General features: G+C 55.4%; 1 protein-coding gene across 1 annotated transcript in view; it reads right to left on the reverse strand.

Annotated features, from left to right (window-relative positions):
* Positions 1-216: 216 nt before the first annotated feature.
* Positions 217-25280, reverse strand: part of LOC113451117 (nuclear mitotic apparatus protein 1) — a 37995-nt gene continuing 12931 nt past the window's right edge. The window contains 20 exon segments of the mRNA XM_087937872.1: positions 217-519; positions 678-909; positions 2915-3075; positions 4365-4583; positions 5810-5920; positions 7346-7371; positions 7374-7397; positions 7400-7412; positions 8677-8718; positions 9707-13102; positions 13911-14039; positions 15421-15561; positions 16611-16728; positions 18744-18864; positions 20017-20195; positions 20826-20937; positions 21687-21771; positions 22445-22525; positions 24032-24114; positions 24558-24637. Coding sequence (XP_087793998.1) covers positions 217-519; positions 678-909; positions 2915-3075; positions 4365-4583; positions 5810-5920; positions 7346-7371; positions 7374-7397; positions 7400-7412; positions 8677-8718; positions 9707-13102; positions 13911-14039; positions 15421-15561; positions 16611-16728; positions 18744-18864; positions 20017-20195; positions 20826-20937; positions 21687-21771; positions 22445-22525; positions 24032-24114; positions 24558-24637 — 5656 coding nt within the window.

The following is a 25280-nucleotide window of genomic DNA, read 5'->3' on the forward strand; positions in this document are numbered from 1 at the left end:
GCTGCTTGGGAGTTGAAGACCCCAAGCCTTAAAGCTGCTAAAAGTCGGGAGACCCCCAGGAGGAGGCCGTGGAGAACCAATCGGGGCACCGATCGTGGCCAAGAGCAGCGTTTCGGATCGAGGGGGCAGAGAAGCCCTGAAGATCAGCCCAGCCCCCCCCCCCACGCATCCATCCCCTAACGGGGCGGGGTCCACACCCCGAGCCCCTCCCCACGCTTACCAGGGTTGCCCCCCCGCTTGGGAGTGTCTCAGAGAACTGCGGGTGGCCGGTCGGTAGCCAGGCAGGCTCTTCAGCGCGGCGTGGCCGGAGGCGCCATCGGGCGAAGAGGCGGCCAGCCGGATGAGGGACTCCTGGGAGGGCAGGCTGGCCAGCGAGCGGGTGGAGGAGGAGGAGGAAGCCACCGCTGCCGAACGCAGGCGGGTCTTGACCGACTCCTGGTCGCTCTCCCCCGAGCCGGAGGACCGCAGGCTGACGAAGGACTCGTTGGTGCTGTCCAGGGGCTCCAGCTTGGGGTGCTTCTGCGAGGCAACCCAAACAGGGTGAGGTCACACCCCCGAGGGGGGCAGAGGCAGGGGGGCCCACACAGCCATCGGCTCCAGGGGCAGGGTCTCCTGTGGGGCCCCTCTCCCTGGCTCCCCCCTCCTTCGGGGTCCACAGCCCCCCTACCCCCCCTTACTTTGATCATGGTAATGTTGATCAGCTGCGTGGTGCGCCGGCGGCCCGAGAGGGCCTTCCGCCCAGAGTCCAGGGTGATGTTGCCGATGGAGTCGACGCTGTTCTCCAGCTTGGAGCGGGAGCGAGTGGGGATGGGGGTGAAGTAGAGGCTCTCCAGGGACTCCCGCTTGTGGGGCAGCGGCTTGGACGACTCCACGGGCCCTGACTCGGACAGGGAGCGGCGGCTCTTTTTGCTGGGGAGGAGCAGAGAAGCGAGAGCTCAGGGCCGGGCAGAGGCTTCCATGCCCAGCCTGGGGCCAGGCAAAGGTTGCACACAGACTGCCACTCCTGCAGGAGCTGCCTCGGCTGCCGACCTGCTTCCGAGTCCAATTCCAGGTGCTGGTAAGGTCTTACGATGGTTTCGGGCCAGGTTCTTTGAAGGACCCTCTTTTCCCAGTGGGGACACCCACCTGACTCACCAGAGCAGGGAGGCAGGAGATGCAGGGGTGGGAGTCTACCGGTTCACACCTAGAACCGGTTGTTAACCTTCTAAGCAGCCCAGAGAACTGGTTGTAAGAAGAAATTACAGGGCTAATCCTGTAAGGAAGGCAGGAAGGAAACATTCTGGTGTTGCTTACAGAAACTGCCTCTCCGTTAACCCCTATTACATGCTTGGAAGGACTAGACTTCCTGTCTCAGGAACTTCTCTGGAGTTTTTTTTCCCCTCCTTTGCTGGTCCTTTGCTTGTGTGGAGTGACCAAAGTTACAATGGCACTGAAAAAAGTGACTTATGACCATTTTTCACACTTATGACTGTTGCAGCATCCCCACAGTCATGAGAGACCAGGCGAGGAGATGCGTGCCTTGATGTGAGTGATGTTGAGTTGGCCACGCCCAGCCAGTCACATGACCACCAAGCCACGCCCACCCAGTCACATGACCACCAAGCCACGTCCATCCAGTCACATGACTACCAAGCCGTGACCACCACCTAAGCCACGCCCACAGAACCAGTTGTTAAAATTTTTGAATCCCACCCCTGAGGAGATGTTACAAGACACCCCCCCCTTCAAGGAGGTCCACCTAGTTCTAGTGGGACCAAGAAGAAGGGCCTTCTCCGTGGTGGCTCCCTCCCTGCAGGGCATAAGGCCGGCCTCCCTCTTCTGCCTTTTTCCAGATGGCCTGAAGACAGGATTTTGCCAATGGGCACGGAGACCTCCTTGGGATACGGAGCCCATCCGAGGGGGCTGTGGGACTGTTATCAGAGGGGCCGGGGAGTTATTGGGGTATGGGTTTGGGGCCTCACTTCTGTAAGCCGCCGGCTGCGGGCAGCTTTATCAATGTTCATAATAAACAAATGTCTTTCGTGCCCGGCCATAATCTCCCATTCAGCCTGAAGACCCCAAAAGGGCCAAGAGAAGAGAAGGTTTGTAGCTCAGGGTTGAACTGAGGGGTCCTGGGTGCTCTTTGAACTTTGGGGGGGGGTGGGGGTGGGGGGTTGCAGACGTTTTATGGACAAACTAGGTGACCTCAAGGAAGGCTATGGGGTCCTTGATGATCCCCGAGCTTGGTGGTTTCCTTACAGATGTTTCATGCCACAACTAGGTCATCTTTGGGTAGATTTTAGCCCTGATGGTGTTACCTAGTTGGGTTGTGAAATGTCTGCAAGAAAACCCCCCCGCCAAGCTCAGAGAGGACCAGAGACCCCAAAAGAACCAGATTCCCTTCTGCGGCAGCTTCCCTCTGGCAGCAAAGACCAAGGAAGCTAGGCAGGAGCTTTGGCTTCTGCAGAAGGGGCCGTCCTCCAGAGCAGGGGTCTCCAACCTGGGCCACCTTAAGACCTGCGGACTTCAACTCCCAGAGGAACTCCGCAGGTCTTCAAGGGGCCCAGGTGGGAGACCCCTGACTTAGATGACCCTTCTGGTACCCTCCAACTCTATCGTTCCTGACTGGCTGAAGAACTCTGGGAGTTGAAGTCCACAGGTCTTCAAGTGGCCCAGGTTGGAGATCCCTGACTTAGATGACCCTTCTGGTCCCCTCCAACTCTATCATTCCTGGCTGGCTGAAGAACTCTGGGAGTTGAAGTCCACAGGTCTTCAAGTGGCCCAGGTTGGAGACCCCGGACTTAGATGACCCTTCTGGTCTCTCCCAACTCTATCATTCCTGGCTGGCTGAAGAACTCTGGGAGTTGAAGTCCACAGGTCTTAAAGGGGCTCCAGAGCCAGGGGAGGTAGCCACGGAGCCGCTGAAGGCCGGTACCTGGTGGAGTTCAGGGGCTGCCCTTCGTCGCTGGTGTTCAAGTCCAGGCTGTCGGTGCTGATGTCGGCTGAGCTCTGGCGGAAAGTCTCCCGGCCCTTGAGGGTCTCCAGGGCCGCCTGGACCTTGCCCTGCTCCCGAAGCTGCCGGTCCGAGAAGTCCAGCTGTGGGGGGGATTGGGGCAGAATTAGAAAGAAGAGCAGCCAGGCCCAAGAAGGGGGGCTGTGTGGTTTCTCTGGGTCAGGTAATCTCTGTGGCTACAGGCATCAGGTTGTATTTCTTTATCCTGTCATGTTCGTGCCGTGTATATTGGGAGGTGGAGACCCTACGAGAGCTGCCTGCCACGAAATTTCATTTTAAGGTATGCCAATTAGTCTGCATTCAAAGTGATGATAATCTTATTATTCATTCCTATTCTATTCTCTCCTATTCTATTCTCTCCTATTCTGTTCTCTCCTATTCTATATTCCTAATTCTTATTTCATTTCATTTCATTTCAATTCAATTCTATTCTTATTCTATTCTCCATTCCAAATTATCATTTCTATTCTATTCTATTCTATTCCTATTCTATTCTCTATTCCTAATTCTCATTTCTTTTCTATTCTATTCTATTCTTTCCTATTCTATTCTATTTCTATTCTATTCCATATTTCTATTCTATTCTATTCTATTCTATTCTATTTCTCTCCTATTCCATATTTCTATTCTATTCTATTTCTCTCCTATTCCATATTTCTATTCTATTCTATTCTATTCTATTCTATTCTATTCTATTCTATTCTATTCTATTCTATTCTATTCTATTCTATTCTATTCTATTCTATTCTTCATCCCTCTTCTACAGAGAGGCCGGCGGATCCACAAAAAGTCCATTTTGGGCATCTTCGTTCAATACTCCTGCCGAAGGTAAATCCTCAACTTACCACCAGGTGAAATGACGATGGCACTGAAAAAAGTGACTGACAACTGGTCTTTGCACAACTGTTGCAGCCTCTCCATGGTCCCATGACCACCATTTGGGCATTTGGTCAATCGGCTCCTATGTATGACAGTTGCAGCCTCCCGGTATATGTGTGTGTGTGTGTGTGTGCGTGTGTGTGTGTGTGTGTCAGGGGACCAACTTTTGCGACCTTCTGACCAGCGAAGCCAAGGGGAGGGCGGGGGGGGGGAGCCAGATTCACTTAACCACGGGTTGACTAACTGAACACCTGAAGTGACTCCCTTGACAACCGTGGCAAGAAAAGCGGTAAAAACAGGGCAAAACTCTCTTTAACAACTGCCCTGCTTAGCAACGGAAATTTCAGGCTCCGTTGTGCTCCAGGGCTACCTGCCCATGGACGCAAACTTTGCAATGTACACAGTGGAACCGTAACTCGAGAGAAACATCGAGTCAAGCGATGCATTTCTCCCCTGGCCAGCGTCCAGCTGCCCCCCGCTGCCCCCCGCCTACCTGGGCCTGCAGGACCCGGACCTGGCTGGTGAGGTTCTTCAGGCTGAGCTCCGACTCGGTGGCCTGCAGCGCCGTGCGCTGCAACTCCTTGGCCAGGCGCTCCGACTCGGCCTTCAGCTCGGCGTTCTCCTTCTCCAGGTGCTCCAGGCCCTTCAGCTTCTGCAGCAGCTCCTGGTTCTGCTGCTTCTTGGCGTCGTAGTGCGTCCTCGCCTTCTCCATCTGTGGGCGCGCAGAAGAGACGGACGCTCGGCCTGGACCTCCACGGGGAAGCCCGCCCGGAGCTCCCTTCGCTGACAAAAGGTCTCCTTTAATACAGTGGCCCCCAACCTTTTTTGTGCCACGGCCCGGTACCGGCATCACAAAATGATCCGCGGACCGGTACCGGCATCAGTGCGCATGACCAAGGCAAGCCAAGGCGAGCCGAGCGACCGGCCAGCCGTCCGTCTCCCGCTTCTCCCCGCCACCTTCAACTCCTCCTTTGTACCTTTGTCGATGGGCTTCGCTTTGGGACGGCTTCGGGACGGTCGCTCGGCTCGCCTTGCCTTGGGTGCTGAAAGAATCCTCGTGCCTTAGTTTCGTTGGAAGCCCCCCCCTTCGATGAAACCAAGGCGCGAGGATTCCTTCGGGACCCAAATGCCGCTTTCCAACCGGAAAAGCTCATCCGGAAGCACTTTCTCGTCAAACAAGATGGCGGCGCCCAGCAAACCGGCGGCCCGGTAAGAAATGTTCCACGGACCGGTACTGGTCCGCGGCCCGGTGGTTGGGGACCCCTGCTTTAATAGGAGTCCAGTGGAACTCTCAGCTGTGCAAAGCCCGAACTGGAAATCGCGCAGCCCCAAATATAATCCCCCAGACTAACTTTTCCTTTCTTTAGGGGCCTCCCTTGCTGCCCCCCGCCCCCTCCAGGTCCAACCCAATTCAAAGGATATGTTCTGCTGTCGCTTTCAAGTCGAGGTTCCGATACCCGGCCGGTTGGCCTTGAAGCTGCCACTCAGGGAGATACGGCGAACTTTCCGCTTCGAGCCTGCCCCCCCCCATCCAATCCACACCCCTCCCCACACACCCCCATAGAGGTCAATGGAGATTCTCCCTCATCCGGGTCATATTTGTCCCAAAGGTGCCTCTTTTTTTTTCTTTTTTTTCAAGAGGCACCTGGACTTTCTGGTTTTTCTCTGAAGACGTTTCCCTTCTCATCCCAGAAGCTTCCTCAGCTTTGCAAGGAATATCAATCCTTCCCTTCCCCACCACCCAGTCAGAGCTTGAAGCAGCTTCTGGGACGAGAAGGAAAACGTCTTCAAAGGAAAACTGGAAAGTCCGGCTGCCTCTGGGAAAAAGCCCCTTTAGGAAACCCCCCCCCTCCCCAGAGTCGATGGCGGACGGGCACCGCGTGATAGCCCTTCCCTCCCCCTGGCATGGGAGGGAGGGGAGGACGCCGGGGTCCCAACCTGAGCCTTGTAGTGCTCGACGGCCTGTTCCTTCTGCACCAGCTGGGCCTGGAGATCCGCCGTCTTCTCCTTCAGCTGCTTCATCTCCAAACGGAGACCTTCCTCACGCATCTACAGAGAGGGAGACCCACCTCACCGTCTCAGGAGAGGGGAGACCCCCCCTTCCTCCTGAGCCCACGGGGTCGCTCTCTGCCCCGGGCCTCTTCTGACATTCCTCCCACTCCAGGATTCAAGGCTTTAACCTGGCAGGACACTCGCTTGTCCCGCTCAAGAAGAAGGATTTGCTACCAATAAAGGAGAATATTTCTAGCTCAGGGTTGAACGGAGGGGCCCTGGCGGTCTCTGACCTTGCCTGCTTTCTTGCAGATGTTTCTACTGTGTGACGAGGCAACAACATATCAGTGCTAGAAGGGGATAGGGTTTGTGGGGAGGGGGAGGAAGAGAAGAAGGGAGGAGGAAGACTGTGGGGTCCCTGGTGCTCTCTGAGCTGGGTGGTTTTCTTGCAGACGTTTCATGACCCAACTAGGGAACAGCATCAGCTGCTAGTAGGACTGTGGTTTGCTGTCAGTTTATGTTCTGGTGTCGTGCCTGTCTGTGTGTGGGGAGGGGGCAGCCTTAGGGATCCTTTGCTTGGGCTATTCTCTGAGGGCTCTTTGGCAGCTTCTTGGATTGGGGTCTTGCTTATTTGACGGTTGGTCTGAGGTCAACCGACAGCTTTTGGCTGTCATTTCATGAGCGAAGGCAAATATACTTTGCGCGGCGCTGTCCAAAGGCTCCCCTACGAGGACAAACCAGTCTTATAAAGGTCACTTGGGAGGCAGGAGAGGCTCCCGGTGTAGTTCACCCCTGATCCCGCGCATGGATTGGGATTAGGTAGGGCAGGCGGGGAGGAAGAACACAAGTGAGTGGTCAGACGAGGAGACCGGAGCTCACGGGGAGCCTCACACTGCAGGGAACATACGTTCAATTTCGCATCTACTACGATTGTTGGCCGAGCAGGGACAAAAACAGCCAAGGAAAGGATTGAAGCCTGGGGAAAAAAGGAGGGCGGATTTACTGCCGACTGGTCAGGTATTTAGGAGCTGAGGGCTTGGAAGAAGCCCAAGGAAACAAAAGCCCACCGCCGGCCATCAACGCCACCCATCAGCCAATGGGAAGGCATCGCATAAATACGGTGCGTAGAACAGCGCACAGCACAGATTCCAGGAGACGAACGCTTTCCTCCACAAATCCGAAAGCGCAGAAGGCTAATCCTTCTGAGGTCCCGGGGATTCGACCCAGGTAGGATCTTGTCCTGTTTTGTTTTTTTTTTATTTGCGCTTGGGTTCTCGTGCTATTTACGCTCGTGAAGATCTTGGACCCCTGGCTTCCTCCAAGCCACCCCATCCTGGCAACGACGGGTGGAGTAGAACGAAGCGTGAGAAAAAAACCGCGCAAGCTCCGTGGACTCATCTGACCAGGAACTTCTCTCCTGGAGGGCCTCCTGAGGTGGAGGCCAGGTGGAGGTGTGCAAGGGTCCCTGTGCTGGACACCCACCTTTGCTTTCTGCTGCTGGGTCTGGCCGGCTTCTCTTGCTGGGCCAGCTTCTTTTCAGCTCATCCACCTGTGGGAGGGAGAGGAGAAGAAGTCACTCCAGGTCTCCCCCGGCCGATTCAAATCTTATTTTTTTTTTTTTTTTTTACTACCGGTCCTGTGGGCGTGGCTTGGTGGGCGTGGCAGGGGGAAAGGATACCTCAAAATTTCCCTCCCCACCCCACTAACCTGCTTTCCGGCTCCGTTCTCCCAAATACTCCAAAGTTCTGGAGAACGGGTCAAAACCAGCTGAATCCAACCTCTGCTTCCCCCAAATTCCTGCCTGGACCCCCCGTGAGCTCTCCCTCTGAAACCCAGCTGTCTGCTAGCCAGCTGGGTAAGTTGGTGGCAGCACCCATCCTCCCCAGCCCCTTGAACGATGGGACCGGAAGTCCAATCCCTCCGGAGGGCTGGGATAGACTCTCCCATTGATCATTTTCCGCCCCGGGGTCAGGACCGGGGAAGGACCCAGGAAGCTGGGGAGAAGGCCGACCCCTCCCCACAGGGAAGCTTTGGGGGGAGGGGGAGGACCCCCATGGCTGCCCAAGGAAGAAATCCACCTGGAAAGAGGCCAGGATCGACCTGGGGGAGCTGCGCCAGGGCCCCAACGACCTGGACCCCCTCATGGGGAGCAACTGGTCCAAGGCTGACCCGAGGCGGGGACTCCCCACCGATGGCCCCTCGACTCTTTTCCCAAAGGAAGGGAAGTTTGGGCCAAGGGGCCACGCAGAGACAACTGGACAGCCATCAGGCGGGGGATTTATAGAGGCAGTCCTCCACTTACAACGGCTCATTTAGCGGCCGTTGGAGATTGCAACGGCACTGAAGAATTGGCTTACGGCCGTTTTCCCACACTTGGGGCCGCTGCAGCTTCCCCCTCTGGTCGCGTGATCAAAATCTGGACACTTTGCGATTGGTTCGTACTTAGGGTGGTGGCAGGGTCCTGGGGGTCATGTGACTTTCTGACAGCCAAGGGGGAAGGCAGATTCACTTAATAACCGCAGAGGGTTCGCTTAACCACCGTGGCAAGAAAGGTCTAGAATGGGCCCGACCCCATTTGGCGGGCATTTGGCTTAGTGACAGAAACCTGGAGCTCAGTTGTGGGCGTAAGTCGAGGGGCGTACCTGTGCAGCCGCCTTCCACCAAGCAGTCCCCCACCCACCCCCACCCTCTGCTGCCAAGAGTTCGGAAGGGGAGATGCCGGCTCTGCCGCGGAGGGAGAAACCGAGGTGGCGGCGGCAGCTCCGGCTGCGCAGCCCCCAGGGAAGCACCTGGCATCATCCTGGGCCCGTTACCTGCTTGGCTTGTTCCCGCTGATATTTCTCCAGCTTCTCTGCCTGCAAGGTTGGGAAGAAGGAAAGGCTGCAGAGGCCGGGGCATCACAACTCAAGGCCCCCTGAGAGGCTCTGTGTGTGTGTGTGGGTGGGTGTGCGCGCATGTGTGTGTGTGTGAGCCCAACGCCTCTCACTTCCTAAATCCCCCCAAAGACGGCAGAAATAAGAGGCCGCCCAGCCCGCCCCTTCGTGCCACACGGTCCCAGGTAACCCCAAGTGATTCGGTCAGCATCGTTCCATTTAACGACCCAACGGAGGCACCTGCCGGGCACGAGCCAAACCTGGGAGTCCTCTGAGCTATTTTGGCCACCACCCCCCCCAAGATCCTCAACCCCCCCCCCAACATGCTGAGATAAAAGGCTAGGGTGGTCGTGGCTGCTCTCTGAGCTGGGTGGTCTTCCTGCAGACGTTTCCCTAGGGAGCCTCATCGGTGCTAGAACAGGGTGTGTGTGTGTGTGTGTGTGTGTGTGTGTGTGTAGCGCGGGAGGAAGAAAATGAGGACTGTGGGGTCCCGGAGGCCCTCTGAGCTTGCGTCTTTCCTTGCAGGCATTTCACAACCCAACTATGGAACGTCACCGGTGCTAGAAGAGAGAGAGAAGGGGGGGTGGGGGGGGATTGGCTCTTTGCTTCCGTACGGAAGCTTCTCCTCCCAGGATTGTTGGGATGGGGGTTTTTTTCCTTGTTCCTGCTTAAGTGTTTCTCTGGTGGAGGCCGCAAGGCAAACTACTGCATGTAAACATAGGGAAAGCCCACACTCCCTCACACGGACGACGCTCCCTAGCTGGGTCATGCAACGCCTGCAGGAAAACAGCCAAGCTCTACTCCATCAACGGCCTGATGAAGTCCCCTAGCTGGGTCATGCAACGCCTGCAGGAAAACACCGGGGACCCCACAGCTGAACCCCGGGCTCCAAAGCTTCCCTTGGCCGTCCCTGAGAACAGCCCCCTCCCACCTGGGTGTGCGTGTGCGTGTCATTAGAGCAAAGGCTCACCTGAGCTGCCAGCTGGTGCTTGCTGTCCTCGCAGGTGTTGGCCATGGCCTCCAGCTTCTTCCGGGCCTCCTCAGCCTCCCGCTTGCTCCCGGCCGCCAGCTTCTCGGCCTCCAGCCGGGCAGCCTCCAGCTCCAGAGCGTGCCTCTGCTTGACCTGGGCCAGCTCCCGGTCCAGGCTCTGCCGGCCCTGGGCGGCCTTCTCCGCCAGCTCCCTCTTCTCCTCAGCCATCTGGGCCTGGGCGTTCTGGAGGGCGGCCAGGCGCTCCGCCTGCCCGCTATTCTCCGCCTGCAACCGGAGGAGCCTCTCCTGGGCGGAGGCGGCCTCCGAGAGCTCCTGCTTGGCCCTGCTCAGCTCCGCCTGCAGGAGGGCCGCGGTCTCCTGCAGCCGCCCCACCTCTTCCCGGTGCCGCTCCCCCTGGGCGGCCTGCTCCGCCTGGAGCTGCTGGCACAAGCCCTTGAGGGGCACCAGCTCCCCGATCAGAGCCTGAGCTCCGGCCAACTCCTGCTGCTGCCCTGCGAGGAGCTGCTCCTTCTGGACGGCCTTCTCCTGCCAGGCCTGCAGCTCCTGGCCAAGGGCCTCCTCCCGCTTGGAGAGCCCGCTCAGCTCCTTCTTCAGGGCCTCCACGGACAGCCGCAGCTTCTCGGCCTGCTCCTGGGAGCTCTGGGCCTCTGCTTTCATCGCCGAGCACCGCTCTGCCGCCCGGGAGGCCGCCGTGGCCATCTCGGACTGGAGGAGCCTCAGCCTCTCTTCGAGCTTCTTGCTCTTCTCCGACTCGGCCAGGACCAGGCGCCGGAGGTCCTTGCTCTCCGCCTCCTTCTCCAGCAGCTGCCGGTGCAGGATGGACCGGTCCTGCTCCAGGCTGTTGACGTGGCCGGCCTTCCTCTCCGCCTCCTGGCGGTAGCGGGACGCCTGCTCTTTCCAGCTCTCTTCCGACCTCTCCTTCTCCTGGGCCGAGGCCCGCAAGGAGGCCAGCTCTTCCTCGGCTCGCGCCGCGGCCTTCTGGCTCCGCCCCAGCTCCTCTTCCGCCCGCCCGAGCTCCTGCTTCAGTCTCTCCACGCCGGCCTGGGAGGCCTCCAGCTGCCTCTCCAGCTCGGAGCTCCTCTGCCTCTGCTGCCCGGCTTCCCGCTTCAAGGCCTCCGCCTCGGCGTGCTGCTGCTCCTTGGAGGCGGCCGTCAGCTTCTCCAGTTTGGCGATGGTGCTTTGCTGGTCCTTGCTCTGCTTCTCCAGCCGGCCGACCTGGGCCTGGAGCTCTTGGGCCTCCTGCAGCTGTTTCTCGCGGGCCTCCCGGAGGGAGCCCGACTCCTTCTCCCAGAGGAGCTTCTGCTCCTCCAGGCCTTGGAGGGAGGCGTCCCTGGAGCGCAGCAGGGCTTTCAGGCCGCTGACCTCGGCCTCCCGGGTCCTGGCCGCTTCCAGGAAGCCCTGCAGCTCCCCCTCCCTCTTGGCCTCCCTCTCCTTTAGCGCCTCCGCCGAGGCCAGCTCCCCTTTCAGCTTGCTGACCGTCTTCTGCAGGTCCCTCAACTCCTCGCCGCGGGAGACGTTCTTCAGGCGCAGCTCCTCCAGCTCCCTCTCCTTCTCGGCCAGCAAGTCCTGGGCCCTGGCCACCTCCTCCTGGAGGCCGGCGACCTCCACCCGGTGCTCGTCGGCGAGGCTCTGCAGCTGCGCCTCCAGGGCCGCCTTCTGGGCCTTCTCCGCGGCCAGCTCGGCCTGGGCTCGCCCCTCCTCCTCCACCAGCCGCTTGGCTTCCTCCTGGTGCCGAGCCCGCTGGCCTTCCCGTTGCTGCGCCGCCTCCTCCAGCGTGGCCTTCAGCTCCCTCGCCCGGGCAGAGGCCTCTTCGACCTCCCGCTCTTTCTCCTTCAGAGCGGACCGGAGGCTGGACAGGCTGGACTCAGCCGTGGTCAGCTCTTCGCTGCTTTGCTCCCCCAACTGCTTCACGCGGGCTTCCAGCTCCTCTCTCTTGAGCCGCTCTTCCGCCAGCCTCTCGACGGCCTCAGCAAGCTCCCGCGCGGCCTCCTGCCCGTCCTTCGTGGCCTGAGCCGATTCCTGGCGCGTGGTGGCCACCTGCTTCTCCAAGGTGGCCACTTTGGCTCGGAGCTTCTCCTCCGAGCTCGCCTTCTCCTGGACTTGGGCGACGGACTGAGACAGTTTGGCCTGCGCAGCCGCCAGAGCTTCCTGGTGCTGGGCCCTGAGATCCTTCAGCTGGGCTTCCAGCTCGGCCAACGCCTTCTGGTCAGCCTGAAACTTCTGGCCGCTCTGCTCCTGACCCGCACTGGCCGCTTGCTCCCTTTTGGCCACGGGCAGCTCAGCCAGCTGACGCCGAAGCTCTTCCAGCTTCCTCCTGGATTCCTCTTCCAACCGCTGCATCTGGCCTTCCAGCGCCCGCCTCCTGGCCTTCTCCTCCGCCAGGCCTTCCTCCGCCCGCTCCTTGTGCCTGGTCAGCTCCTGGACCTGCTCGTCCAGCTCGGCGATCTGCCGGAGGTTGCTCTCCAGGGACTCGGCCGCCCTCCTCTTCTCGTCCTCCAAGATGCCCTCAGTGTTGTGGACGGACTCTTCCAGGACCATCAGCCGCTCCTGGAGGCGGGTGTGTTCCCTGGCCAGCTTCTCCTTCTCGGCCAGCTTCTGCTGGGCTTCCCGCAGCTGGTTTTTCAAGGCCGGGACGGCGGCCGCCTGGGCCTCGCTCTGCTGGCTCTGGGCGGTCAGGGCCAACACCTTGGCCTCCAGCGCCTTGATCTTCTGGCTGGCCTCGACCTTCTCCTGGTGCAGCTCCACCGCGGAAGAGGTCCGGGCGTGCTCCAGGGACTGCAGCCGCTCGGCCAGGGAGGACACCTCGGCTTCCTTCTCCTGGAGCTGCCGGACGGCCAGCTCCTTCTCCTGGGCGATGCGGTTGTACTCTTCCTGGCTGGCGGCTTCGATCTGGGAGACCTTCTGGTTGCTCTGCTTCAGGGAGCTGCTCAGCTGGTCCACCTGGCGGCTCAGGTCTTCCAGGGCTGCCCGGGACCTCTGCTCCTTCTTCTCCCACTCTTCGGCCAGCTGGCTCTTCTGGCTCCGCTCGGCCTCCACCTGCTGGTGCAGGGCCAGCAGCTCCTCGTCCCTCTGGCGCAGGAAGCCCGTCAGCTTGGCAATCTCCGCCGTCAGGCTGTTGGCTTGGGCGATCAGGCACTCCTCCTGGGCCCGGCAGTCCTGCTCCAGCTTCTCCTTGGCGCGGGAGATTTCGGAGCTGGAGCTCTGCAGCTCCGTCAGGAGGGCCGTCAGCTGGGCCTTCTCCGCTTCGAAGCTTCTCCTTTCGGCCTGGAGGTTGGCCTCCAGCAGGCGCTTCTCCTCCTCCAGGCGCAGGGCGGTGGCTTGCAGTTCGGCCTGCTGGCTGCTGAGGCTGGCCACTTGCTCATTCAGGCCCTCCAGCTGCAGGAGGAAGAAAGCGGGGGGACACTGGTGATTCCAGAGAGAGTCTCACCTGCCAGGTGTGTGTGTGTGGGGGTGTGTGTCCGGGTCCTCGCGCTCTCCGAACTACCGGCTGGGCTTCCCACCCACCCCCTCTACGTGCTAATCTGGTCAGGGCGCCTCCCGACATTAGCGGGCAAACACCGGACCAGGACGGAGATCAGGAGACCAAGTGCGGTTTCTTAGTAGCCACTTTGGGATTGGTAGACTTCAATTCCCAGAATTCCCCGGACAGCCTTGTTAGCCGGGGTGTTTCCGGGAGTTAAAGTCCATGCAACTGAAAGCGGCTGTTGGAAGGGAGAGAGGAAGAACAAGATGGGAAGGAGGGGAGGGAAGAAAGGGAAGAAGGAGAAAATAGGAGGGAGGAAACGGGGAGAGGGAGGGAGGATGTGGGGAGAAGAGGAGGAGGGAGGGAGGGAGGGAAGAAAGGAAGGGAGGGAGAAGGAAGGAAGGAGGGAGGAAGGAAGGAAGGAAGGAAGGAAGGAAGGAAGGAAGGAAGAGGGAGGAGGGAGCTGAATGACTTTGGGCCTGTCCCCCCCCTTTCAGCTCAATCCACCTCGCAGGGTTGTTGTGGGCAAAACAGGAGCCGGAAGGCGCCTTAGATATCTTCACTGCCCTGAGTCGCTTGTAAAATAGTAACAAGACAGGCAGGACAACCAATGAAAGGTAAAAGGAACCTGGAGCTGGTTCATCTTCCAGAGGCGAATCCGAGGGGGGGGCATTCCGGGACCCCCACTCGCCCTCCCGGCTGGGGCTGCCGGGCTCTCACCTTCAGGACGTCCCCCAGGACTTCTCCTTTGACCGGCAGGGAGCTGGTCTCCTTGGTCAGCTTGGCCAGCTGGTCCTCCAGCAGGGAGATCTTCCCCTGCAGAATCTCCACTTTCTCTTCCAGGCACCGCTGGGGAATCCGAGACAGAGACCAGCAGTGAGAGCCCACCTGCCCCTCTGCTCTTTGCCCCTCCCCCACTCCCCCCCAAAAAGCCCATAATCCCCAGGTCATCCAGGGCAGGAGGAGGAGCCCAGCCAACAAGAGCCCCTTCCCACCCTCCCTTCAGGCTTGGCCCTCCAATGGGTGGCCTCCAGATCAGCTTGGTACTCTGGCCTGCCTCCTGGGAGCTGGGAGTGTGTGTGTGTGTGTGTGTGTGTGTGTGTGTGTGTGTACACATTCTCAAAACTATCAGAGAGAGAACTTAGAGGGGAGCTGTTTATTCTGCCCAGAGTCCTTCCGGCTATCCGTCCTTCCTTCCTGTCCTCCCCACCTCCAGAGCTGCCTAGAAATTGTATCATCTATGTATGTATCCCTCCATCCCTCCATTATCATCTCTCTCTCTCTAGCTATCTCTCTCTATTTCTGTATCTTTTTACAACTAGCGCTCTCTCTCTCTCTCTATCTCTGTGTGTATGTATCCCTCCCTCACTCCCTCTAGCTAGCAAGCTATCCATCTCTGTATCTCTTCTCATCTATCTATCTATCTATCTATCTATCTATCTATCTATCTATCTATCCATCTATCACCTATCATCCATCTATCTATCTATCTATCTATCTATCTATCTATCTATCCATCTATCACCTATCATCTATCTATCTATCTATCTATCTATCTATCTATCTATCTATCATCTATCTATCTATCTATCTATCTATCTATCTATCTATCCATCTATCCATCTATCTATCTATCTATCTATCATCATCTGTCTATCTATCCATCCATCGATCGATCCATCATCTATCTATCTATCCATCTATCTATCTATCTATCTATCTATCTATCTATCTTTATCTATCTACCTACCTACCTACCTACCTACCTACCTATCACATGTATATAGCTGCCCATCTATCAGCCAATCCTGGGTGCCTCCTAATCACTTAAACGCGATGGCCAATATAAATCAGGGGTCCCCAGCCTGAGTCCGTGGCAGGTCAGCTACTGGGTCATGCAAACAAATGAAGCCCCCTCCCCCCCACGGGATGCAGGCCGCCTGGGAAACCTCGCCCCCTCCGGTCCACGAAAAAACCCTCTCTCCAGGGAACCGGTCCCTGGGGCCCAAAAGATCCAGGGCAGCTGGGGGCACCCTGCTGTAAACAATAAAATTAAAAGGACACCCAGGGCAACCTTTGTGTGTGTATGCACACGCGCTCACTCTGCTTCAGAAACCAGCGGCTGCGTCTCCAGGACCAGCCTGCCCCGGTCCCGAGGAGAAGCCAGCCAGGTCCCCTGGGTGTAGGATCCCCCCCCAACCCCCAACGGGCCCGCTCCGCTCCTGCTGACCTTCTCGCTCAGGGCCCTGTGGAGATCCGCTTCCAGGCGGCTCCTCCGCTCCTCCCATTCCTTCAGGGACTTGTCCTGCCCTTCACACATTTCGTTCATGGCTTCCTGAATCTCCGTCAGGGTGCGGGCGAACTCTCGGAGCTGAGAGAGGAGATGTCGACTCATAAAAACATTCCTACGCCTGTTTTAGTGGTTGCCATTTTAAAAAAGGGGGCAGGAGGAAATCTGGAAGAGCAGTTGAAAGCAAAAGTACATTCTGGCTCTTTATCTTTAAAAGATTGTTAACTCAACTGCCAGAGCTTTTGCCCCCAGATATATCCAATTGGAGAACGTGATTGAGGACGCCTAGTCCGTGAACGGACTCAGTTGGCGGATCTGATTTATGACACACCCATTGGGGAGGCGGGCAAACAGGGTCTCAGGGGACCGTAAATGACATATCCCAGAGTGGGCTCCATACAGGGCAGGGCCAGCATGACCCCTCTCATGAATCCTTGGAAGTTTTTTGAAGTTTGGCTCGAGTATCCTGATTTGATTAGGGCGATTGCTGGAATCCTGACAGGAGGCCAGGTGAAGCTTGGACTCTTTGGCCAAAGGGTCTTCTGCTGACTGGAGGATACGGAAAGCTAAGCGTCTCCCCACCCCCAACGGGGAGCCCCACGGCTCTTAGGCCAGGTCTCCAACCTTGGCCACTTTAAGACTTGTGGACTTCAACTCCCAGAATTCCCCAGCCAGTCAGGAATGATAGAGTTGGAGGAGACCAGAAGGGTCATCTAAGTCAGGGGTCTCCAACCTGGGCCACTTTAAGACTTGTGGACTTCAACTCCCAGAATTCCTCAGCCAGCCAGGAATGATAGAGTTGGAAGAGACCAGAAGGGTCATCTAAGTCAGAGGTCTCCAACCTTGGCCACTTTAAGACTTGTGGACTTCAATCCCCAGAATTCCTCAGCCAGCCAGGAATGATAGAGTTGGAAGAGACCAGAAGGGTCATCTAAGTCAGGGTCTCCAACCTTGGCCACTTTAAGACTTGTGGACTTTCAACTCCCAGAATTCTCCAGCCAGCAGAGCTGGCTGGAGAATTCTGGGAGTTGAAGTCCACCAGTGGCCAAGGTTGGAGACCCTGCTCTAAGACCTCATCCTTTTCTCCCCCCCCCCAAGTTCTAAAATCCAAAGCCTGCCCCCCGTCGTACCCGGAACGTGAGTTCCCCGTTCTCCTCGGAGAGCTGGCTGATCTTCCGGTCCATCTGCCCCTTCTCCGTCTTGAGATCCTGGCACTGCTTCAGCGTCTCATGCAGGCGGAGGAGGAGGCTGCCGGGGAAGAGGAGCAGAAGGAGCATCAGGAGGAAGGAGGCCGGCAGCAGGAGCACCGGGCTCTGGAGCATTCAGTGAGCCAACTGGCGGGCAGAGGAGGGGCCCCCTCCCCACGTGCATTCATTCATCGACTGGCTTATCCGTTTATTCACTTCTTTGTGCCTTTATTCATCCTCTCCCCAAATTTATTCACTTATTTCCTTGCTTATTCGCTTGCTCATCCATTCAATTCACTCTAAGAACCGGCCGCAGGGGCTCTCCCCAAGTTTCATTTATTCATTTAACTTTATTTATCCCGAGAGCTGGCTGCAAGGGCTCTCCTCAAATTTTTTCTTCTTTGCTTATTGGCTCATTGTTAGGAATAACATAGGTTACCTAACGTAGTTTGGGTAAAATAATATATATAAACTATGATTGTAAGTTTAAGTGTGCGTCACTTTAAAACTGCAAAGCATGTAATTTTGGGTGTGGTGTGAAACCACCATAAGAGGGAGAAAGAGAACCTTACAATTACTGGATTGCATGGAATGATGGTTTGTTAACTGCGTGTTTCCCTCTACTGCTGAGTTGCTGAAGGAAGAGAGGAGTTTTTGAGTTCTTCATATCTCTACTGCAAGGAGATATATTACTGGACTGATATTTGTAAGTTTACTGACCTCTTTTTCGACACTGGAATTTGCAACTGAATAATCCCTGGACGGACTGAATTAGTGAATGATATATGGACTGTTTGACTATGCTATAACTCTTCCTGGAATAAACTATTTAATTAGCACTGTGTATCTGTTTTACTGAGTGTAAGCTACAAAAACGTTTATCTCGCATATTTTGCCTGCCTGCCTGACTGCTGTGCATATCCTGCTAGGGTGTATCCCTAACACTCATTATGACTTGCTGCCCATCTCGCACCCAACAATTCTGGGCAAGCCATCATCAAAACAATAAAAAAAAACCATGAAAATCATTGATTATAAAATAACAGAACAGATCAAATCATGAACATGAGATGGAAAAGGAGGCAGACCCATGGCGGGGTGGGAGAGATGTGATTTGGTATTGGTAATTTGTCAACCAACGCACTTGGAATAACGCCTCTGGTTTTGGTCGCCACACTACAAAAAAGAGGCTGAGACTCTAGAAAAAGTGCAGAGGAAGAGCAATCAGGAGGATGAGGGGACCGGAGGCTCAAACATACGATGAACATCCATGATTTATTTAGTTTTTATATGTTTTAGTTTTTGTTTGGGAGATTAAAACCTATGATCCATAGTGGCAGGAACTGGGCATGGCTGGTCTAGCGAAAGGAAGGACTAGGGCAGTGATGGCTACACTTTTGGGCACCAAGAGCCCAAAGCATGCGCACATCCCCCAAATGCAGTCTGCGCACTTCCGCCGTACATGCATCCTGCACAGCAGAGACCCCAAGGCCCGCTGGCTGGCAGAAGGTGCGCGGGCACATGCGCGGAGGAGCTGAGCTGAGCGGTGCTTCGCAGGCCCATCGAGAGGGCTCCGTGGGCCCCCCGCGGCATGCATGCCATAGGCTCGCCATCACGGGACGAGGGGCAACGGGATAAACGTGTTCCAGGATCTGAGGGGCCGCCCCAAAGAAGAGGGGCTTAAGTCATTCTCCAGACCACCAGAAGAAGGCAGGACAAGCAGCAATGCGTGGAAAGTAATCAAGGAGAGAGTCAACCTGGAAACGAGGAGAAACGTCCTGACAGGGAGGACAATTATCCAGTGGAACAGAAGTTGCCCCGAGAGGTTTGGGGTGCTTCCTCACTGGAGGCTTTTTTTAAAAAAAAACCGACCGGAGAGCCACTTGTCTCACAAATGAAGGCGAATATACAGGTCCCAGGATGATACTGCAGGATCCAACCTGGGTCTGGGCTCTCCTGCCTGATCGGGGGGTTGGACTAGAAGACCTCCGGGGTCCCCCCCCCACAGCTCTATTCTCCCGCTACCTCCAGGCTTCCCGAGGCCTTTGAAGCCTCTCACGAAAAGCCGGGACAGACCTTTCGTTCTTGTCCCGGAGCTCCTCCATCTCCTTGGGCTCCAGCTGATCCGCGGCCGCCTGGCGCTCCTGCAGGAGGGTGAGGCGGTCGATGCGCTGCTTCATCATCAGGATCCGTGTATCTACGCAAAGAGCACAAAACCCCCCTCAGAACACCCGAGAGGCGGCTGCCCGCCCTGCTGGATGGCGCCATGCCAGGACGACGACCCGCTCGGCTGTCCCTCATCGAGGGAGGCAAAATGGCGGCCGTTCCGCGGAAGCGAGTGAAATTCCGGCCCCGCCGGATGACCAGCAGGGTGAATTGGCAAAGCTGCAAGTTAGATGTTTTAATCCCTTTTAAAAAAGAAAAAAAAAAGTTTACTGTTTTAAAATGTTTTTAAGATTTTAATTGTAGTGTATGCTTTCTGAACTGTGAGCGGCCCAGAGTCGATTGTAGAGATGAGTGGTTATAGAATAAACCAACGAATAAAAATAAAACAATGCATAAGTAAAACAAATAAAAAATTAAAGTAAAATAAAATAACAAAATAAAATTAAAAAAACAAATAAAATAATAAAATAAAATTACAATAAAAATAAGTAAAATCTAATACATAAAATTAAAATAAAAACCAATAAAATAAAAAACAAACAAAACCAATAAAATAAAATGAAATTAAATTAAAATTAAAAAGTTAAATTAAGAGTTAAAAGTTAATTAATTAAAAGTTAATTAAGTTAAAATTAAAAATTAAATTAAAATAAAATAAAAACAAATAAAATCAAAAACAACAAATGAAATGAAATGAAATTAAAATTAAAAAATAAAATAAAATAAAATAAAAATAAAATAAAAACCAATAAAATAAAAATACCTAAACTGAAAATAAAAATTCAGGTGGCAGAGCGAACGGCCTGGGAAGGCGGGGGTCAGGGGAGGAGGAGGAGGAGGGGGCTGGACTTGAACGCGGGGCACCTGGCAGCCGGCCCGTATTTAACGGCTCCAGGGTCCCCGGGGCGGGTCCCCAATCCCTCTGGGCCACCTTCTGGCCCCTCTTGGAAGGCCGAGGGAACCTTGCTGGGCCTTTTATTAACCAGGCAGCAAGCATGCAAGCAGAAGTATATATATATATATTTTTTTTAAAAAAAAAGAGGGGGGCAGGGATAAAACTGATGCCAGGAATGTCCCGGCCCCCATCCTGCTCCGCCGCCACAGGGGCTTTGTGGTCCCTTGAAGGCGGGCTGCTTGGGCGGTCTCCCCTCCTCCTGCCCCCCCCCTACACCCCCCCACTCACCTTTCTCGTCGATGAGCTTCCGGTTCTCGGCCAATTCGTGCTCCAACTCGTCCCGGTTCTCCCGCTCAGCTTCCAGCAGCTTCTTCAGCCTCCGCATCTGGAACTGGGGGGTCTGCATGATCTCCCCCATGGGGGACGAAGAGGAGGAGGAGGAGGAAGAGGAGGAGCCAGGGAGCAGCCTGCCCGGAGGAAGAAGCAGCAGCAGCGGCAGCTTAAAATCCTCTTTTTAAGAAGGGATTCGACAGCCATTGTCGGAAGGGGCACCATGTGTGTGTGTGTGTCCATCAACACCTCGCTTAGAGAACGTCCCAAGCGACAATTGAAAAAAGGGGGCTTATTCTGACTGTTGAAGGGTCACATGATTTACTTTCAGACACTTAACAACTGACTCACATTTACGACAGCCGTAGGGTCAGGCGATCCCCTTTCGAGAGCCAGCTTGGCCTAATGGCTAAGGCAGCAGGCTACAAACCAAGAGGCTGGGAGTTCTAGCCCCACCAAAGGTGTGCAAGCCGGCTGGGCGACGCTGGGCTAATCACCAGGAGACGGGGAGTTCTAGCCCTGCTGCCACGGCACAAAAACCAGCTCGGTGACTTTGGGCCTGTCCCTCTCCCTCAGCCCGAGACGGGACTAATTATGGGGGACATAGGAGGAGGAAGATGTGTTGGAGGTATTTGCCATTTTGAATTAAAAATAAAATTAAAATAAACACAACGCTAAAATAAAATAAAGTAAATAAAACAAAGTAAATAAAATACAATAAAATAACGTAATAAAGTGAAGTGACAAACATCCCCATCGGGCCTTACTTATTCACGCTGGAGGAAGAGGCGATCTTGTGTAACTTCAGGAAAGGCACCCCTCGTTTGGGCGGGGTGCTCTGCTCTGAGGCGGCACCGGAGGTACCCGAGGACGCTGGCACTGGAGGACGGAGGAGAGCAGGCAGGCCGTGAGGCTAAAGAGAGCTCAGGAGAGGCTCAGCCTTCCATTTAACTGCTTTTTCCCCCCTACTAAGAAGGGTCAAAAGAAGTTAAGTTTTAAGAGCCGGAGGAATTCTCTCACCGCAGAAAACATTAGGAACTTCTCTGTTTTGGAGAAGTTGACGAACAAGAACTTCATAAGGTCAGGAAGAAAGAAGAAGAGAAACAGAGAAACTACCAAATATAAAAGGGTCAGCCAGATTAAATAATGATCAGACTGGGAGTCTAAAGACGGAACCACGGATAAGCTTAATACCCTTAAGGGGTATCTCTGTTGTAGCGTCTTTATATCCGCGAAGGGACCTCGATCTTCTCAACTTGGTGGCCTCCAGACCTTCTGGACTACAACTCCCATTTCAGGTAGTCCTGGATGCAGACGTTTCATGACCCAACTAAGGAACAGCATCCATGCCCTGTCCTTACCTAGCTGGCTCGTGAAACCACCAAGCTCAGAAAGCACCAAGAACCCAAAACTTCTCCTCCTCCTCCCGGAAAACCCCGCTCCCTCCCAACACGGATGAGGTTACCTAGCTGGGTGACGAAACGTCTGCAAGGAATCCACCAAGGTGGCAGACCTCCCTGTTTACCCCTGAGCCACAAAGCTTCTCTTTGGTCGATAGACGGGGGTGGGGGGATCCTAGTCAAAGCACCGCACACTGCAACCTACTTGCTCGCCCACCCAGCACTCACTTTTCTTTTGGAGGAAGTTCTCGAGGTCTTCGCTGTGGCAGTCTTCATTGTAGAGCATGAAGTTCAGGAATTTGGCCATCTCCGTCTGCGGGGGGAAGAGGGTGGGGGGGACAGGAGGCACCCAGTTATCCAGGGAAGGTCTAGCAAAAGGAAATCAGACGGAAGTCTATGCCCCCCACCCGCCAGGCCAGAACTCGCTTTTCACGGGGCGTTGCCCTTCTCAAAAGTCCTTCCTCCAAACAAGGAGAACCATAGACAGGCCTCCACTTGCAACCCCACCGAGCCCAAAATTTCCGTGGCTAAGCGAGGCATTAAGTGACTTTTGCCCCTTTTAGGATCTTTCTGGCTACTTCAGTCGTTAAGGGCATCACTGCAGTTCTTCAGTTAGTGACACCGTCGCTCAGGGAATCTGGTTTCCCCCTTTGCTGGTCGCCAAAGGGGATCACCTGACGCTGCGACCGTCGTAAATTCGAGTCAGCTGCCAAGCGTCACGCGAACATGGGGACGCTGCAACGGTCGTGAAGTGTGGGAAAACGGCCGCGAGTCGCTTTTTTTCCCCCAGTGCCTCTGTAACTTTAAACGGCCGCTAAATGAACCGCTGTGAGTTGAGGGCTACCTACGCTGCTGAATTGGCAGGATGCAATGCAAGGGGCAGGGGCCTCTAGAGGCCAAAGGCAGCCCCCCCACCCACCCCCGGCAGTCCAGCTGCTGACGGGTAGATGAGGCGGCGCCTGGCTGGCTGACGAGATCTCCCTTACCTGGAGGCTGTGTTCGAGCGTGCTCCACTCCCGGGGAATCTTATCGCTCATGGAGGCCGAGTACAGCAGCAGCATCACCACCTCGGAAGAGCAGAGAGAGAGAGAGAAAAAAACAGTCACCTGGAGCAGAGGTCTCCAACCTGAGTTGCTTTGAGACTTGTGGACTTCAACTCCCAGAACTCCCCAGCCAGCCAGGAATGATAGAGTTGGAAGAGACCAGAAGGGCCATCTAAGTCAGGGGCCTCCAACCTGGGCCGCTTTGAGACTTGTGGACTTCAACCCCAGAACTCCCCAGCCAGCCAGGAATGATAGAGTTGGAAGAGACCAGAAGGGCCATCTAAGTCAGGGGCCTCCAACCTGGGCCGCTTTGAGACTTGTGGACTTCAACCCCAGAACTCCCCAGCCAGCCAGGAATGATAGAGTTGGAAGAGACCAGAAGGGCCATCTAAGTCAGGGGCCTCCAACCTGGGCCGCTTTGAGACTTGTGGACTTCAACCCCAGAACTCCCCAGCCAGCCAGGAATGATAGAGTTGGAAGAGACCAGAAGGGTCATCTAAGTCAGGGGTCTTCCACCTGGGCCCCTTTAAGACTTGTGGACTTCAACTCCCAGAATTCCTCAGGCAGCCATGAATGATAGAGTTGGGAGAGACCAGAGGGGTCATCTAAGTCAGGGCCTCCAACCTGGGCCGCTTTGAGACTTGTGGACTTCAACCCCCAGAACTCCCAGCCAGCCAGGAATGATAGAGTTGGGAGAGACCAGAAGGGTCATCTAAGTCAGGGTCTCCAACCTGGGCCGCTTTGAGACTTGTGGACTTCAACCCCCAGAACTCCCCAGCCAGCCAGGAATGATAGAGTTGGGAGAGACCAGAAGGGCCATCTAAGTCAGGGGCCTCCAACCTGGGCCGCTTTGAGACTTGTGGACTTCAACTCCCAGAACTCCCCAGCCAGCCAGGAATGATAGAGTTGGGAGAGACCAGAAGGGTCATCTAAGTCAGGGGTCTCCCACCTGGGCCCCTTTAAGACTTGTGGACTTCAACTCCCAGAATTCCCCAGGCAGCCATGAATGATAGAGTTGGGAGAGACCAGAGGGGTCATCTAAGTCAGGGGTCTCCAACCTGGGCCCCTTTAAGCCTTGTGGACTTCAACCCCCAGAATTCCCCAGGCAGCCAGGAATGATAGAGTTGGAAGAGACCAGAGGGGTCATCTAAGTCAGGGGCCTCCAACCTGGGCCGCTTTGAGACTTGTGGACTTCAACCCCCAGAATTCCTCAGCCAGCTTTGCTTTGAATTCTGGGAGCTGAAGTCCACAGGTCTTAAAGTGGTCCGGGTTGGAGACCCCCTGCTCTAGAGGGCTTCGAATGGGGGCGATGCATCCATCCTGGACTTCTGGGTCCCTCAGTGACTTAGACAGGATAGAAATAAATAAATGGATCGATAGTTCTTGACTATCTTCTCCTCCCTGGCACCTGAGCAATGAGCCCAGGCCTCTTCTTTTCCCCAGACTGAGCCTTCCTTCAGCCCCGTCCCGTCCCAGGCCGGCCCAGGCCCCAAACACGGGGAGCCACCAACTCCAAGGAGCTGGCCCTACCTTGGCCAACTCCAGCTCTTCCGCCGCTAAAAGCTTCTCCTGGGACACCAGGCTGTGTGGGGAGGCTTTGTGCTTGCAGATTTCTGGAAGGAGACGGGGGGGCGAAGCGTAAGTGAACCCTGAATGCCGCCCCGTCAGGGACTCCCACCTCGGGTCCTGGCCCCACGGCCTTCCCCCCCCCCCCCCCCATTCTGACTCATGCCAAACTTCTAAGCCGGCCCAGTTTTGCTGGGATGCCGCGGCTGTTTGAATCTGGTTTCAGTTTGAGCAGCGTGCAGCTGTGCTACAGGTTCGTCCTCGGCTTGCGACTGTTCATTTAGTTACTGTCTGAAGTTACGAGAGCTACTGAGAAAAGTGACCTAGACACACTTAAAGAGTCCCAGTTTCACTGCAGCTGAACAGCCCAGAGCCTCTGCCGGATAAAGCTGGGTTGTTTTGTGCACGGGTGTGGGTGTGTTTGTGTGGCTGTTGCCAATTTCCCACCTCCCCCAGACTTAAAGATCTTCCAACTGATGGAAGCACTTACTCTGGAGGAAGCTGACGACTTGAGTCACCCGCTCTGCCACACTCTGCTGGGAAACATCCTGCCCCTCCTGTGTGCCATGTCTGGAAAGAAAGAAAGAAAGAAAGAAAGAAAGAAAGAAAGAAAGAAGAGAGAGAGAGAGAGAGAGAGAGAGAGAGAGAGAGAGAGAGAGAGAGAGAGAGAAAGAAAGAAAGAAAGAAAGAAAGAAAGAAAGAAAGAAAGAAAGAAAGACAGACAGAAAGACAGACAGAAAGACAGACAGAAAGACAGACAGAGAAAGAGAAAGAGAAAGAGAGAGAGAGGGGGGAAGGAAAGAGGGAGGGAGGGAGGGAGAGGGAGGAAGGAAAGAGGGAGGGAGGGAGGGAGGGAGAAGAAGAGAAAGAGAGAGAGAGAGGAAGGAAGGAAGGAAAGAGGGAGGGAGAAAGAGAGAGAAGGGAAGGGAAGGAGGGAGGAAGGAAGGAAGGAAAGAGGGAGGGAGGGAGAAAGAGAAAGAGAGGGGGGCAAGGAAAGGAGGGAGAGAGAGAAAGAGAGAGAGAGAGAGAGAGAGAGAGAGAGAGAGAGAGAGAGAGAAGGGAAGGGAAGGGAAGGGAAGGGAAGGGAAGGGAAGGAAGAAAGGAAGGAAGGAAGGAAGGAAGGAAGGAAGATATAATTGAGTAAATCTTCTGGACCAATGTTTGTCAACCTTGGCAACTTTTAAGATATGTGGACCTCAACTCCAAGAATTCC

Source organism: Pseudonaja textilis, chromosome 7 (genome assembly GCF_049901715.1).
Source record: "Pseudonaja textilis isolate UNSWEBS1 chromosome 7, rPseTex1.2, whole genome shotgun sequence".
NCBI classification, from domain to species: domain Eukaryota; kingdom Metazoa; phylum Chordata; class Lepidosauria; order Squamata; family Elapidae; genus Pseudonaja; species Pseudonaja textilis.